General features: G+C 55.1%; 5 protein-coding genes across 5 annotated transcripts in view; 4 read left to right on the forward strand and 1 right to left on the reverse strand.

Moving 5' to 3' along the window:
* EI97DRAFT_93561 (glycoside hydrolase) overlaps positions 1–339 on the forward strand; it is a 2,260-nt gene extending 1,921 nt beyond the window's left edge. Inside the window, exon 4 of the mRNA XM_033803217.1 lies at positions 33–339. Within this exon, the coding sequence (XP_033652449.1) occupies positions 33–194 (162 nt within the window). The 3' untranslated portion in view covers positions 195–339. The remainder of the gene's footprint in view (positions 1–32) is intronic.
* A 1,094-nt stretch (positions 340–1,433) lies between these two features.
* On the forward strand, positions 1,434–5,098 carry EI97DRAFT_495093 (uncharacterized protein; the record flags this gene model as incomplete). The annotated part of the gene is made up of 4 exons (XM_033802415.1): positions 1,434–2,120; positions 2,457–2,720; positions 2,829–3,299; positions 3,363–5,098. Exons 1-4 carry the CDS (start codon positions 1,628–1,630, stop codon positions 5,096–5,098), a joined length of 2,964 nt encoding a protein of 987 aa, XP_033652450.1. The 5' UTR covers positions 1,434–1,627.
* A 1,277-nt stretch (positions 5,099–6,375) lies between these two features.
* On the forward strand, positions 6,376–9,011 carry EI97DRAFT_93655 (uncharacterized protein). Its single transcript, XM_033803219.1, has 3 exons — positions 6,376–6,865; positions 6,926–7,107; positions 7,157–9,011. Exons 1-3 carry the CDS (start codon positions 6,562–6,564, stop codon positions 8,873–8,875), a joined length of 2,205 nt encoding a protein of 734 aa, XP_033652451.1. The 5' UTR covers positions 6,376–6,561; the 3' UTR covers positions 8,876–9,011.
* A 991-nt stretch (positions 9,012–10,002) lies between these two features.
* Positions 10,003–11,118, forward strand: EI97DRAFT_380413 (uncharacterized protein; the record flags this gene model as incomplete). The annotated part of the gene is made up of 2 exons (XM_033795759.1): positions 10,003–10,803; positions 10,918–11,118. The coding sequence occupies 2 exons, from the start codon at positions 10,003–10,005 to the stop codon at positions 11,116–11,118; spliced, it is 1,002 nt and encodes a 333-aa protein (XP_033652452.1).
* A 1,660-nt stretch (positions 11,119–12,778) lies between these two features.
* On the reverse strand, positions 12,779–15,215 carry EI97DRAFT_93693 (uncharacterized protein). Its single transcript, XM_033803220.1, has 2 exons — positions 14,888–15,215; positions 12,779–14,837 (listed from the first exon to the last, which is right to left on the reverse strand). The coding sequence occupies exons 1-2, from the start codon at positions 15,199–15,201 to the stop codon at positions 13,004–13,006; spliced, it is 2,148 nt and encodes a 715-aa protein (XP_033652453.1). The 5' UTR covers positions 15,202–15,215; the 3' UTR covers positions 12,779–13,003.
* Positions 15,216–15,314: the final 99 nt, after the last annotated feature.

Consider the following 15,314-nt stretch of genomic DNA (forward strand, 5'->3'; position numbering starts at 1 on the left):
AGCTCTGCAGCACCGTCTTCCGCTCAGTCCAGCGTGTATGGCACGAGCTCGGCCGCCCCCAGCTCTGCAGCACCGTCCTCAGTCCAGTCCAGCGCGTATGGCACGAGCTCCGCCGATACCAGTTCCGCGGCATCATCCATCCTTCCATCCTCACCGTCTTCGGTTCCGTCTGGCGTGTATTCCACAAGCTCTGACACGTCCTCGATCGTTCCATCTGCGACATCTTCTGTGCAGTCTTATGGATCCGCTTCCAGCTCTGCGGCGTCATCGCTCATCCCAACTGAAACGCCTTCGCTTGAGTCCAGCGTACCAGCCACAAGCTCGTGCACTTCAACGATTGCTCCATCTGCGCCTTCTTCGGTTCAGTCGAGTGTATATGCCACCAGCTCCGCCGCTTCCTCCGCTGTCTACTCCAGTGGTCAAAATTCGACTTCCGGAAATGCTCAGCCTACGGGATCGTCATCATCCACCAAGGTGTACTCCTCAGTGCCTCACCCAACCGGCGGCAAACCCACCTCTGGCGGTGTCTCCCACCCCAGTTCGACGCCATGCACCACGGGCAGCGTTTCCTCCACTAACGTCTACCCCGGTGCGCCTTCCTCTACTCCTGCAGGGCCGTCTGAATATCCTCCTGCTTCGCCATCCCCTACCGGCTCCGCGCAAGGGTCTTCGGCTTTCCCTGTCGCTAGCTCCAAGGGACCGGTCGTCACGAAGAGCCTCACCAAGCCGGCTCCTCATGAGACGGAGGAATACTATACTCCCCAACCTACGGGTGAGAGCTACGTGCCAGAACAGCCCGAAGGCGAGGGGTACGTGCCCGAGACGCCGGAGGGAGAGACGGTCCACTCGACGGACACGGTCGTGCAGGTCGTCACTCTGACCAAGGTACCTGTACATTACACTCCAAACCCCGTTCCCTATGCGCCCGCCAACAGCACACTTGTGTACGTGCCCAGCGGTACTGCGAGCAGCAGCGGCTATGGCTCGTACCCGACGAACGTGCCGCCGCAGTTCGAAGGTGCTGCCAGCCGCTTTGGTATGGGAGCGAGCATGTTTGCTGTCTTTGTTGCAGGTCTACTTCTTTTGTAAGAGAGTGATTTGATGGGAGGATTTAATTGGCTTGTTGTTTTGAAGGGCGGTTTTGACGGAATGTGTCATATGACGCTTGGATGATGAGGCTAGGAATGGTTTCGCTTCTCGTCATGATTGCTCATGATGTTAGTCTTCCTTGGAGGTCGATTATTGTTATACTTTGCAGTTGGTGAAGAATGGTATAGGCATACGGAGTACCCTTGAGTACCTACTGTGGTGCTTCACGTGGCAGTGTAATCGCAACGCGCTGTGATTGGCCTAGAAGCTTTGCTCTCGGGCGCTTTCCGTGCTCTAAGTCTAATAAAGGAATGCGCTATCCGACGACTCCTCACGCTGTTTGACTTGGACAGTAGAACTCTGCTGTACTACCACTCTTCCCGTCTGTAAAGCATACACGTCTATTGTTGTCTTCGCGCTTCGCCCAGCAGACATGCGCCGCCTCGCATTTCTGCGCAGTGTGCCCGGGCAAGCCCCCGATGATATTGGGGCGGGCTAGTCCTGCAGGTGTGAGCTGGCATGCACCAACCGCCGCAGGATGAGAGAGACATCAGCGACGCCCACAAACCCTCCACCGACCGACTCGATTGCCTGCAGCGCGCCCTGTCTCGCCCTGTCCCGTCGCACTGCTCCCGGATTTCGAATTTCGAATTTCGAGCACCGTCGTGCGGCAACGCTCTACTACTCGTCGCAACTCAAGCAGAGCGACGTCGCACACGGTCGGGTCAGCAACACTTCATTCAAACGCTCCACGCAGTGTGCCGTTTGTCTGCACGAGCATGTCCTGCGACTATCAATTGACACTTTCCCGCACTCTGCTTTCTCTCCTTTCCCTTGCACTCCTCAAAAGCCAGGACACGGGCCTCCTAGGCCTGGCGGCGAGCCAAAGGTGAAGTCTTGCCAGCTTTACGACGCCAGCACGGAGAGTTGGCCGCCATCTCTGAGCTCCCGATCCGAATACAGGCTTTCGATTCGAGTGGAGCTTGGAGTGAGGCATGAGCGGTCTGCTCCGAGGAGAGTGCCCGTTTGTCGTGAGTGTCGTCTCGTCACCATCGTCGTCCCCAGCCCCCCAGATTCGCAAGTCCTCCAGCCTCTCCCCAACCACCCCCAATGCATCACCAGCTCCTTCGCTGGAAGCTCTCCCTGCAACATCCCCTGTCCTCCTCCCTAACTAACTGTCAAAGACAGCAGACGTTGTTGCATTCCTCACCTCGAGCCCTTCCCGCCAGTCTCACTGCTGCGCGCCCCCCTCCACTGCTTTCGTCGTTACGCCAACGGCCGCAGCCTTGTCCACGTTCCACGAGTTGAGACTCTTCACGGCCGGGCTCAATTGCGTGCGTAGCCAGAGCAATTCACTTCGGCGGCAGCTCTCACCTTGACCACGTTGGGAGCATTGGAGCTCTCCAACCTGCGTCCCGCCAGGTCCCCCGCATCCGCTAACGAGACCCACGATTACACCACCACCCGCAACGCATCTCACGAACCGCCATATATTTCTTCTCTCCAGCAACGCCAGCAGCAGGCTGCCGAATACTATCGGGCTCAGCACATCCACTCACGAGCATCGAGTTCATCTGGAAGTCCAGCGCGCAGCTTACGCCGAACGCCCAACTTCGAACGCCCAAGCTCACGTACAAGATCGGCCTCCGTCGATTCATCGTCGCGTATTCAAGCTCAATTTCAACCACCGCGCGTCCGTTTCCAGACTCCTCAATACACCACAACCGCGGCTTCTCAAGCGGCTCTCGAGCTTCAACTTCTCGGCCCCCACCCTGCTCTGCGCATCTCGCGTCGCACTGCATCTGCCATCCGCTTCGTCCTCGAAGAAGCCATCCGCACACCTCATCCCTTCACACCTGACCTTGCCGAGGAGAACGCTTCCATGTCCGACCTGATGGGAGCTGGGGGCGGTCGAGCCGCCAATGGCGGTGCGCGAACCACTGCCGGACCTGTCCCAGTCTCGCAAGCGGACCGCTCCAACATTCGCACGCCGCAGATGATCATGAATCAGCGCCGCGAACGCGAGGCTCGAAGGCAACAGACAGAGGCGGATGCTCGTGCTGCTGAAGAGCAACGGAAGGCCGAAGAGGAGCGTCGGAAAAGTGCAGAGCGTAGAGCCTTAGCTGCTGGCGTTGCTGGAGCACCCACGACTATTGCACCCGGTACGCAACGGTATGCCGCTCAGTCGGCGCCTTTGAGATCGGGCGACGGTCATCATGGACATAGTTCATCCGTAGGAGGAGGAGGAATCCTTAGAGACGCGCAAAGAGCAGCGCCTACCTCCGCTTCAGGCGGGCCTGTGCATTCCCCAACTTCGGGTCAAGCACAAGATGTTCCTGCAGGAACTCAGTATGGGAGACCTCGGGCCAGCTCATTAGCGCAACCGCCGCAGCCTCGTCCCGCCCCTGCATCTGGGTACGACGGCGCAGCTGCATCCGCAAGTGACTCACGGCGACCACCGCCTATGCAGCATTCTCGACGACCGTCTGCTCAGGCTGGAACTGCCGCCGCTGGAGCGTCCACAGCGGCTTCGCAACCAGCAGCGGGTGCCGCAGGAGGACAATCCGGAAGTCAAGCTCGCCAGTCCACCACCTCGAGTTTTCCGCATGCATTCGAGCGCTGGGAGCAGCTCTCCTCGCATTGGGAGGGCTTGACATCGTACTGGATCCGTCACCTTGAGCAGAACAGCGAAGAGATGAAGCGACAGCCGCTTGTTCAACAGATGTCTCGTCAAATCACCGATTTGTCCGCAGCCGGCGCTAATCTGTTCCACGCCGTAGTCGAGCTCCAGCGACTACGGGCTTCATCCGAGCGCAAGTTCCAGCGATGGTTCTATGAGCATCGACAGGAGCAAGAGCGGGCGCAAGAGCGTGAGGCCCAGTTGGATAATATGATTCGAGTGGAGAGAGAGGCTCGTGCTGAAGCTGTTGCCAATATGGAGCGCATGGCAAAAGAGAAACAGAATGCCGAGAGAGTGGTAGCGGAGATGAAACGGGAGTTGCAAATTTCCAAAGAGGAAGCTCGCAGGGCTTGGGAAGAGCTGGGAAGGCGCGAGCAGGAAGAACGAGATCGCACCATGGCTCTGCGTGAGGGCCAGGAGATCGTATTGGGTGGCATCCACGTAGTGCCCCGGGCAGTGGCTCAAGGGATCGGGACGCCATCCCAACACGCGGGTGTAGGTGACACTGTCTACGGTACTGGAGCGAGCAGTGGCCATGGCATTGAACAGCATTACAGCTACGAGCAAGCGCAATCACCTACGGACACCGATCCTTTCCGGCATGGAACCCCTCTCCGTCATGATCCCGACGTAGCTCCACTTGCCCAAGGAACCTACATCCCCAGCGGCGTGTCTGCCGCAACCCAGCCATCCTCCCGTACCGCCACGCACAGCCAGGCTCCTGAGCAAAGCCAGATCTCCGCTCCTGCAAACCCCCAACAACGGAACATCAGCAGCACCCAACATTCTCCCTCGCAATCCCAAACCCCAACCACCCGTCCGGAAGCCTTCTACCAACAACCCTCCGCCTATCTTCACCGCTCCACCGAAGCGGGTGCCGGCATTCCAGAAGACGAGCAACAATCCTACGTCACCTCCACCCAAGCCGACGACTCCGAAGAAGAAGAATACGTAATCGATGATAATGGCAATTTCCTCCTCGATGAACAGGGTCACCGTGTCCCCTACCGCTCTCTGCATACGCACGACGACATGTCTGACGAATTCGACGTCCAGGAGGAAAGAAGGCGGGAATTGGAGCATTTGCAGCGCTATGGCAGTGCGCCGCAGGGCGAGACCAGCTATACGACCACGACATCGGGTGGCGGCTCGTACGGGCAAGGGTACGTGTCGAGCAGTATCCCGGATTACAGCGGTGCGGGATACGGTAGTGAGTGGGCGGGGATGCGACATCATCACCCGACGCGGTTGAGCGATGTACTCGAGGAGGATGAGAGGAGTAGGACGAGTCCGAGTCGGGCTAGTCAGGCGAGTCGGGGGCGGTACTGATAACTGGTCGATCATGATTCCGAACCCGTACGGACAGCTTCGCTGTATGAATATTCAGCATTGCGCGGTTTCGCGTTGCGGTGCATTTTCTTTTCTCACAGCATGGTTCTCACGTTTCTGGTTGCATATTCGATTCGATTCGGTCGGGCGTTTGCCATGTGCGGACTGGACCTATATCTTCTTCTTCTTTTTCTTCTTTCTACTTGTCTTCATTTCGATGGGTCTAGATGTCTGGATGTATGAGTAACGTCGCGTTTGTGGGGAGCGAGCGGCGGTGTTTGCGGAGTTCTTTTCGTTCTTGTCATGTTCTTCTTCCTTCACCACTTTAAGTGAGGAGGAACTTTTAAGCCGCACTTAGGGACATGAGAGGGATGGGGTTGAAAGGGGAATTACTCGGGGGAGGGGAAAATGGGGGAGTTTGTAATAATGATGGGATAGGTAGAGGGTTAATAATAATTGATGGATTTGAGTGCATGAGAGTGAACTATGTAGATAAGTGTTTATGACGACTGGGTTAGTCATGGACGGGAGTGAATGGCGATGTCACGGGTCTGGTTGTCCGGATCGGGTTAGTGTATTGCCAAGCTTCCAATTGTGTGGTAATGGGTAGCACCTGCAGTAGAGCAACAACAATTGTTTCCAGACATCGTGTGTTTACCTCTCTTCTGCTCCCCGGCACCACCGGAGCTCAGGCTACCTAAAGTTACAGCTTTGTACTTGAACTTGCCCCATACGCATTTGTCTCAGACCTTCAACTTCAGTTCCCTGGGCATTTACCATGATCGCGGCAAAGCTTCAGCATATTTCTTTAGCCTCTGAACGATTCGTCTCGATAGGAGAGACGAGGGATTGAACTATCTGATGATCCATTGGATGCTATGTAACAAAGCCATTGATGGGCTTTATGCAGCACATGTCTCCATGCTGTTCCAATGGTTCTCTGGAAATGCGCGAACTGACCCTGTCACTAACCAGTCAGCCGCCAAGGACGAATGCCATCAACGGTTCGTCCATGGGGATATCTCATATTGGATTCATTTTCTCTCCTCTTGAACCGTTCTTCTCCTTGATCTGGAATTGGTCGGATTGATATGTCATTACCCCATGCGGCTCAGCATCACACATCCCCTGGTTTCCCAGCGCTTACAGCCCCTGCTCGGCGCCTCGCCCGTGAATCGATTCGCCCTCAACCACGCATGCAGCGTTCAACGTTCCAGATAGCCGCACACATGTGGACTCTCACCCAGGACCAAGCCTAATTATGGCAAATCAGCTTGCTGTGCCGCAATGCTCCTCGCAGCGCGCACGCCAGGTAAAAGCAACGATGCGGCACCGCGAGGACCACTCGTCCTACTTTCGCCCTTTGATACCCACTGTCACAAGTCTCGAGTTGATGGCGCTTTCCTCCTGAGCTACGTGTCGCCCTAGCTACGGATCAGAATTTTTCGAGAAACGAGTCAGCCATGAAGAGTTGGAAACACGCCAATTGGAATCCTTTCGCGAGGGGTCGTTTGAATGGCGAGGATGGACTGGATGCCTCGTCTCATTTGGCGGGTTTGCAAGCAGAGAGGGAAGAACTACGGGAGCATGCCAATGCGTTACCATCATCACGAGGACCTACTAAGCCGGAATCGACATCGAGTGCCAGCATGACGAAAGTCGCGAGCTGGCCCGAAGAGGCAAGGCCGCTGAAGCAGCACACCTGGGTGTCGTACCTGTATCTGATTGGGGACGTGATATTGGCGTTGCTACCTGTTTACTTCATCCGTAAGGCTTCTTTGGGAAAAGTGAGAGGTCAAATCAGGGCTAACGATTTGACTTTGATAGTGCTGGGCGTTGCTGCCATTGTACTGAACGGGCAACCGACGAAGGATAATGGCTTCGGGAAAAAGGTCGAGGTTGCTACCGATTTGGGTCCGACTCTATTTCCCATTGTTTTTGCGGCTATTAGCGGTCGCAGTATGAAGATGATTGCTCGGTATCTGGCAGAGAGGGGCGCCAAACTGAGTGTAAGGTCCAAGATTTCTCGGTCATCGTGAATACTGACAGGAAGCACAGACACTTGAGCTACTCATGGCCAGCCAATCAGTGTGGGGCACCGTCGAAAGCCAGCTGTTGATGAGACGACTTACTCTGGTAGGAGCTAATCTGCTCTTCCTGTGGGCAATGTCTCCATTGGGCGGTCAGGCGTCTCTTCGATTATTGGAGACTAAGATAAGCTCCAATTCCACATGGACTACGCTACGGTATCCGTCCATGGGACCTGGAGCCTTGGCCTTCGCAATGGAGGGCACCTACATTAGCAATGCGGATCTGGCCCCGGTCAATCCAATCTTCACAGCATCGATATTGGCTCCTGGTTCCATCAAGAACAGCATGGAAGACGCCTGGGGGAACGTCAAGATCCCACGTGTAGAAAGTCTCAACGCATCTGTCGCGGATAAAGACGGGTGGATCACTGTTAACCAAAACGCCGTCGCCGCAGAGAACTATTCTAGCCTGGTTGGGATTCCCGTTATTGGTCGACCTCAGGATAGGGACGCAAAATTCAACCTAGAGACAAGTTATATGACCATGGACTGTCAACCGTTCCGTCAGACTAGCATTCCCAGGTTCAATTTTTCCGAAATGGAACGTCTTGTTCCTGGGAGTGGCGATAGGTGGTTCAATCTTTCTACGGCCAAAGACCCTCTGGACCAGTCAACCTTCTATCTACGGACTGTGTTTCCCTACGTTGATGCGGATTACACTAATCCTAGAGTTGAAGCGCTTTTCGGGTTTGTGAATGACTCACTGACAACCACTTTCGAAAAACGCGTCATCACGTACGCTTCGGGTTTTTATAGAGCCGACGTATTCGCCATGAACGTAGCGAATTGCTCGGTAAGTCAAATGCACCTCGAAGCAACCGTCTTCTGTGAAAAGGATCGCTGTCGAGTTCAGCGTGTCCGCCGTGCACCGTCCGTTCATGTGGTCGAGGAGTTGACGCCACTCGAGCATGGCTTGGTACGCGATAAGCTATTCAACTCCATCACCAAAGCATTCGGACCACTTGCCAAAGGATCAGTCCCTACTGAGCAGTTCATCTTCAACACCTCAACATTCCCAATGGTCCCACCGACGGCTGAGATCACCGATAACCCAGGATGGATGGATCTCTCCCTGCTGCGACCAGAGGTTTTCTCACGACGATTAGCGCTCGTATTAAACACTTACTATCAACTGAGCCTTGCACCCGAGGCCTACACGGGCACTCTCCCCGCCGGCAATCTCACATTGTACGGGCCCGAACCATCCGGTGAATACGACCTAGATGCATATCTGCCTCCGGGCATGTCAGCCCGATCCAACACCATTTCGGAGTGGTATCAGGCATTTGGACGGCGTGTGACTGACGCGCAATTCATGTTTGTTGGAGCGGCAACGAATGCAACCGTCATCCAGAAGGAAGAAATTTATGCTTGCAATTACGCGTGGACGGCATTGCTGATGACCGCCGCAGGAATCCTTCTGCTCATTGGGTCGACATCACTTGTCCTGAAACGCAAAACACTCGGCCCTGAGATGTTTGGCTTTGTAGCGAGCATGACCTATGAGAACCCTCACGTGAATATTCCCAGAGGAGGGACGATGCTAGACGCGATGGAGCGGGCACGATTGTTGAAAGATATGGAAGTGCGAATTGGCGATGTGCGTGTCGACGGCGACGTTGGACACATAGCGTTCGCAGCAGGTGTACCCTTACGAAAGTTGGAGAGAAGTCGAACATACGTCTGATCAACTGTCAAGAGAAGGGCCAGGGAAGCTTGCTGGATTATGCGGAAGGGAAAAGAACTACGGAGTACTGTGGGAGGGGATTGTGGCTGGGAGCTGGATGAAACGAAGGATTTGCGATCATGGTCCCTTCAAAAACCAAGGACGACTGATGAACCATCACTTTGGTGAACTGTTTCGAACTGCATAATGGGCAAGGCTGATCTTGAAGACGATAGGGAAGGTGACAAACGAGCCAAAGTTACCGTCCCATCACGGCGGGCCGCTTCGAAACATGTCTCCGGATCGTCAGGGGAATCCCCCTGGCAATGGGGCTGACTGGATTCACTGGAATGGCTTCGATGGCCCGCAAGTCGAGACCCTAAGAAAATCTTGCAAAGGAAAATGGGCGGCACACCGGGCGGCACACCGAGCGGCCAGTCGTTGGTTAAAGACGAAGAATCGAGAGGAAAAGGGTTGCAAAGCGAAAAGGCATGTGGACGATGAAGAGTTGTTTCACAGCCAAGGTGCGCGCCCGTGGGCCAATCATATGGCCAAGACCGGGGTGGGTGCTATGAAGCTGCGACGCTGGGCGATCACCACCGGGGCCTACTCGCGACCACCATGACCGCCACCACGCAAGCACGCCAAGTCGAGACGCTTGTCAGGCACATCCGCCTTTCGTTTCGTTCCTCTGCTCTCCGCATGAGTCCGCCACCGTCGTCCCGCCTAGGGCCCGCATTAAAACAAATGTCCTTGCTTCGGACGTTGGCCATTGATGACTTCTCGTTGGCTGGCGGTCTCTAGCGTTCCGTCCACCCCAGCGAGTCGCCTTGAGCTGTCAAGTCACCATGGCCGTGTTTTCGGTGTTTGGACACAGTGCTTCGAAACTTCAGCGGAAATTAGGGATCGTCCGGGAGGTTCTGTGGAGTCACTAGAGTGGAGGCGACAGGATGGCTCTCGAAGGGTATAAAAAGGTCTCCTGAAGGTGCAGTCTTGCATTCAGCAAACGCGGCCCTTTTGTACTTCCTTCTAACCTTTTCTTCCTGCAACTGCAGACTCCATTCTCTAGCTGGGCTAGCAGACCTTGTTCAACTTTCTTTCAAACGCTCCTTCATCCACTTGTCGTTGTACGACCAACTCTTACCAACATGACTTTCCGCAATACTCTTCTGGCGGCCGTCGCCATTGTCTCTTCCGCTAGCGCCCATATTATCATGGAGTCTCCCGTCCCCTACAGCGTCGACACGATCGACAATGGACCCATCAACGCCGCTCAGTTCCCTTGCAAAAACCAGCTCGGCTACAAAGTCAGCAAGGTGAACAAGATGGCTGTTGGAGAGACCCAGACTCTCTCGTTCAAGGGCAGCGCCGTCCACAATGGTGGTCTCTGCCAGCTGTCCGTTGCCTTGTCCCGAGAGCCTACCGCCAACACTCCGTTCAAGGTTATCAAGACCATTCAGGGTGGATGCCCCGGCATCAATGGTGCTGAAAAATTCTCTTTCCAGATACCTAAAGAGATTCCCAACGGCGACCACACCTTCGCATGGACCTGGATGCCGGTTTCCAGCGGTGGCCCCGAGTACTACATGAACTGCGCCCCCATCGAAGTCACTGGGGGAGCTGGCGATGAGTCCGGCTTCAACCAACTTCCCGACATGCTGGTCGCCAATCTCCCTGGAATCAACACCTGCACCCAGGTGGTGAACACCATCCTCGAGCCACCAAATCCAGGAGCGAACGTCGAAAAGGCGGACAACACTGGCCGTAAGAGTGCTCCCCCTACGGGCGATTGCGGTCCTAAGAGCGGTGGTGGCTCTCCTCCCGTTCCGCTCCCGTCGTCCTCGACTACCGCCGTCTCTTCGCCTACCCAGACTTCTGTTCCCTCGAACCCCGGCGGCATCTTCGCTCCCGGTGCTTCGAACGCTCCTCAGTCCACAACCACGACCCTGGTCACCGTCACTGGCTCTCCTGCCGTCCCCACCGGCACTGGCGTCCCCGTCGTGTCTCCTCCTATCCCCACGGGCACTGGCGCCGCTACCGCTCAGCCCCAACCCCAGCCCCAGCCCCAACCCACTGGTACTCCCAACAACGGCTCCGCAAGCTGCCCCACTGATGGAGCCATCGTCTGCAACGGCGAGAGCCAGTTCGGCCTCTGCAACCATGGCTCCGTCGTCTGGCAGGCCGTCGCTGCCGGCACCGCTTGCCGCAACGGCGTCATCCAGAAGCGTGAATACCGCGGCAGGATCGTCCGCAGGGCTATCTAAGGGGCGGGCGGTCTTCAAAGTGTTTGCAAGACGAGCTGGGCATCTCGTGACACAGATGCTCATGCCCGTCACTCACGGACACTGTCTTTGGTAAAGTCGCTGTTCCTTCCCGTCGCCTTGCGACACATCCCTAGGGTACCTTGCTCTCATGGGATGCGGAGGTGTCCTGGACTGTGTCTGGGACTCCCGGCTTGATTATCCTTCTCTACTTCACATTCTTTTCTTTCTCCTTTCTTCTTCCTTCTCTTGTTTCCCATCGGAGAGAATTTCTTGTACAAACAACGCTCGCTACACAAAGCCAGCGCTTCATTCAGCATGGAAAAACGGACACTGCAACATACCCCCCCAAACCAAACATCGGCGTCTATAGCTCTCTCTTTTTGGGTGAGAGAGGGATTGGGATTCGCTCTTTCTTTGTACATATTAGGAAAGGGTCGTGTGCAAGTGCATAGTTTTGGAATAGATTGGTCGCATTGGTCTTGCATACGAATGCATTTGGATATCTTTCATGTGGTTTTGTGAGGTTTTGGTACTGGGACTCTTGTGACTATAGAGCCCCTTCTCGATAACTTTTCGACGTGGCGCCGCCGGTCCTGTCCTTTCTCTCATCCGTCCTCGATTGCCCTTTTCCAATATTATACCATCATGCTACTCCTCAGACTACTGGCTGTGTCGAGCTCTTTTCCCCGCCTTTCTGATTTTTGCACTTGCTGCGGTTTGGTAGCTTAGCTATCCACGCACATGCTGCCATTCCCTGGGCTAACACCGCGAAATTGCTAGAATGCCAATTCTACATAATAACTTCAAGAGGAAATGTACTCCGTCTTCCGTACCATTTAACCCCTTTTCATCGACGAGCTACATCCCACCTCTCGGACTCACCGATGTTCGTTAGTCTCACCAGGGGGGGGGTCGCAGGGGCATTGAATGCGATCTGCGGACTTGCGCGGAGACGAGTACCTAGCTTGAAGGAAATGGTACGGAGTACGGAATAGTGTCCTTTCACATGGCTACGGATGAACCAGGGCCCGGCTTTCTTGGAGGATTGGTTGCGGCCGGGGTATGGGTTTCAGAGTGTGGGGAAAGTGACGTGAGTAGGCGGACTTGAAACACATGTCACAGATAGATATGTATACAAGATCCGCATGATCCAGGGACCACGACAGACCCGTTCCCTAGGGACCATTGGTTTCATGCAGTTCGGCAAACTACCTCAATCTAGCTTTTATATGTATTACCAGCTGCTGTACGCAATAGGTAAGAGAAACAGAACCACTAACAAATCTTGGAAGATTTAAGAGATGCATCTTTATATCGTCCGGCCGATAGCAAGTCGAGACTTGATTGTGCCGCCCGTGCAATGGCAGTCCTCGGAATACTTGACGCACGTATGGTGTTCGCAAATAGCAAGCTATAGATAGGTCCGTCGTTGCCATTGTCTATTCATACTCTTGTGTGCGGGGTTCAATATAGTGCTTGAATTCAGGGAGTTCTTGGTTTTTCACTGCTACATCCTTGTCGATTTCGCTGGAATGGCGATGAAGATGAGTGTCATCCAAGTAGTAGCTTTACTCTTGGTATTGCTCCTCATATTACATAGATGATGTAGCTGTGATGAGGCGTTGCCATCACTGCTCAGCTGAACATCAATGTCATCGTATCGTATCCTATCCGAGGGTATCACCGGAAACGCCATGTAGGATCCATGCCGCCAAAGACGGACAGCTAAATCCAATGCAAAATACCCAGCCGCTTTTCACTCCTCCGCCTGACAAATTCTCAACAGTCAGGCGTCCCTGCTGTACCCGAGCTGCACTAGCACCAACAGCACCAAGCTCACCATCAGACCACTTCGTTCAACTTCAACCTCCAAAGAAGCGCCAGACTACGCCCTCTTCACCCTCTTCCTCTCCACCACCTCCCCCATAACCACATCTCCCGCCGTTCCCGCCCCCGCCATGCCCACCGCAAGCGTCCCCTCCCCGCTTCCCCTCCCAGTCACAATCGCACTCGACGCATCGGCTGCCCCCTCCCTTGGCAGCCTAAACGCCAAAAACGTCTCCTCCGCCCTCTTACATCTGTCAAACACCTCTTCCATGTAACTGACCACTACCTCCTGCGGTCTCACCGCTCGGGGCAAGGATTGCAGGATCTCGTAGTGCGTGGCCTGCACAATCATGGTGACGGGGTAGTAGAAGTCGATATCTCCAATGTCGTTGCGCTCGTCGAAGTCTTCGATGCGGACTTGCTGCTGTTGTTGTTGGGGTGTTGGCGGAGGCTGCTGCGGCTGGGGAGGGGGCTGTGATTGAGGTTGCCCTTGTCCTTGCGACTGGAATGGCCCATGTCCTGAACCCACCACGGGTTGTTGCCCTTGCAGGGGCGTATTTGGGCCTGCGGAATTAGTATCTGGACCGGGTGTTGCAGGTACCACTGCGGTACCAGCTGGTGGCACGAATCCATTCGGGTTAGGAGTCCCGTTTGTGGCCCCTGGTCCAGCATTGGATTCCATATTTGTTCCATTTGAAGCCGGGGCAGACTGCACTGTTCTCTCCTTAGGCTCTTCTTTCGGCTTATCCTTCATCTTGGTAAGCAGAAACGAGAATTTTGCACCCTGGTTGTTCGGGAGCCATTCCATTATGCTATACGAAGGGAAGTAGAACTTGTCCTGGTTTCCTTCTTCTGCAAAGTCAAAGATGAGCGGTCGATAAGTTGTCTTGACAGGTTGCACGGCGGGGCTATACGGAGCCATGTGTTGATGATGGTGTTGATTGTAAGTGTACTGATTGGGGTGAGGCGTATGGCGAGGTTGCGGTGGGATCTGTGGTGGGGGCCCATGATGCTGTGAGCTAGGGGTCATGGGCGGCTGGTATGGCTTCGGAGGATAACGTTGATGATGTGATTGTTGTTGCTGGGGGGCCGGTCCGGCAGATTGTGGAGTCTGTGGTTGTTGATACGGAGCAGGTGAAGGTCGGTATGGGACTGGAGCTGGTGGAGCAGGCGAAGAAGCAGCTTGAGCTTTGGCCGCTTTTGCAGCCTTTGCAGCTTCTGCCTTTTGTTTCTCAACTATTAGGTTGAACTCGTTGATGTGTTTTTGGAATAGCTCTAGTTCCTCCTTTGTGGCGCGACCTTCCGCAACAACCTTCATCGTCTGCTTCAGCACAGGGTCGACTCCTGCTCTTTGCGCAAGCATATGGATCACGGGGTCAGGAGCTGGCGTAGCGGGTGGCGGATTTGATGGCGGGGGCTTCTCTTGCGGTTTCGGCTGGGGTGGACGCGGTGGAGGAGGTGTGGGCTTTACGTAGGGTGTGGCGGGACTGTACGATGGACGGTGTTGCTGGGGAGTATGCTGTGCATGATGCATTTGCGGAGTTTGAGGCGGATGCTGCTGCGGTTGATGATAGTACGGAGGCTGATTGTGATTGGGCCACTGCCCGTACTGCGGCGGTGGCTTCTTCTGTACATGACGAACAACTTCGCGAGGACCGTAAAGTCTGATACTGAACGTGTGCGGTTCAATGGTCAATTGAGCCGTGACCCCGTTGCCTCCCAGCTGGGGGAAGTTCTTGTGTATCTCCTTCTGCCTTGCCATCATCGCCTTGTCTTCGTCCGTGCGGTCTGCGACTTTCTTCGGTCCCACGAAGTGCTTGTGAAACAGCCTGAAATTGCTTCCAGATGCCCATACTGCTCGGGACCGCTGGAGGGAAGCACTGAGAACGCCACTAGGGAAGAGGTCAGCCTGCAACCAAATAGGTTGTGTGGGGTAACACACCTCTCACGAACATCCTGGTATTCATTCGATAGTAGATCCAGCGGTTGAGGTTCCGGCAATGTAGGCAACGGTTCACCATCTGTTATCCTGGTGGGCAAAACGGGCCCGGGAGGTTCCTGTGGACCCTCGAGAGTAGCGTTCGCTGGGATAGTCTCCTTCACGACTTCGGAACGTTTGCGCTTCAGGTTGGACTTTGGAGCCTTCCTGCTGGGCGTATCTGACGGTTTGAGTGCAGCTTCGGGCGCAGATGGAGTAGCTGCCGCTTCAGCCTCCTCACGAGCGCGCGCTCGCGTCGACCGACGCGGTTCTGTCATGGCGGCGAGGTGGAGCGCGGTGAGGTTGACCTCCGCGAAACTCCGCTGGGAGTTGTTGAAAGTCTAAGGTCCGTGCGTTGTTCCCACTTAAACTAAGCCAATTAAAGCTAGCG

The sequence above is a fragment of the Westerdykella ornata genome (genome assembly GCF_010094085.1).
Source record: "Westerdykella ornata strain CBS 379.55 unplaced genomic scaffold EI97scaffold_17, whole genome shotgun sequence".
In the NCBI taxonomy this organism is placed as follows: Eukaryota; Fungi; Ascomycota; class Dothideomycetes; order Pleosporales; family Sporormiaceae; genus Westerdykella; species Westerdykella ornata.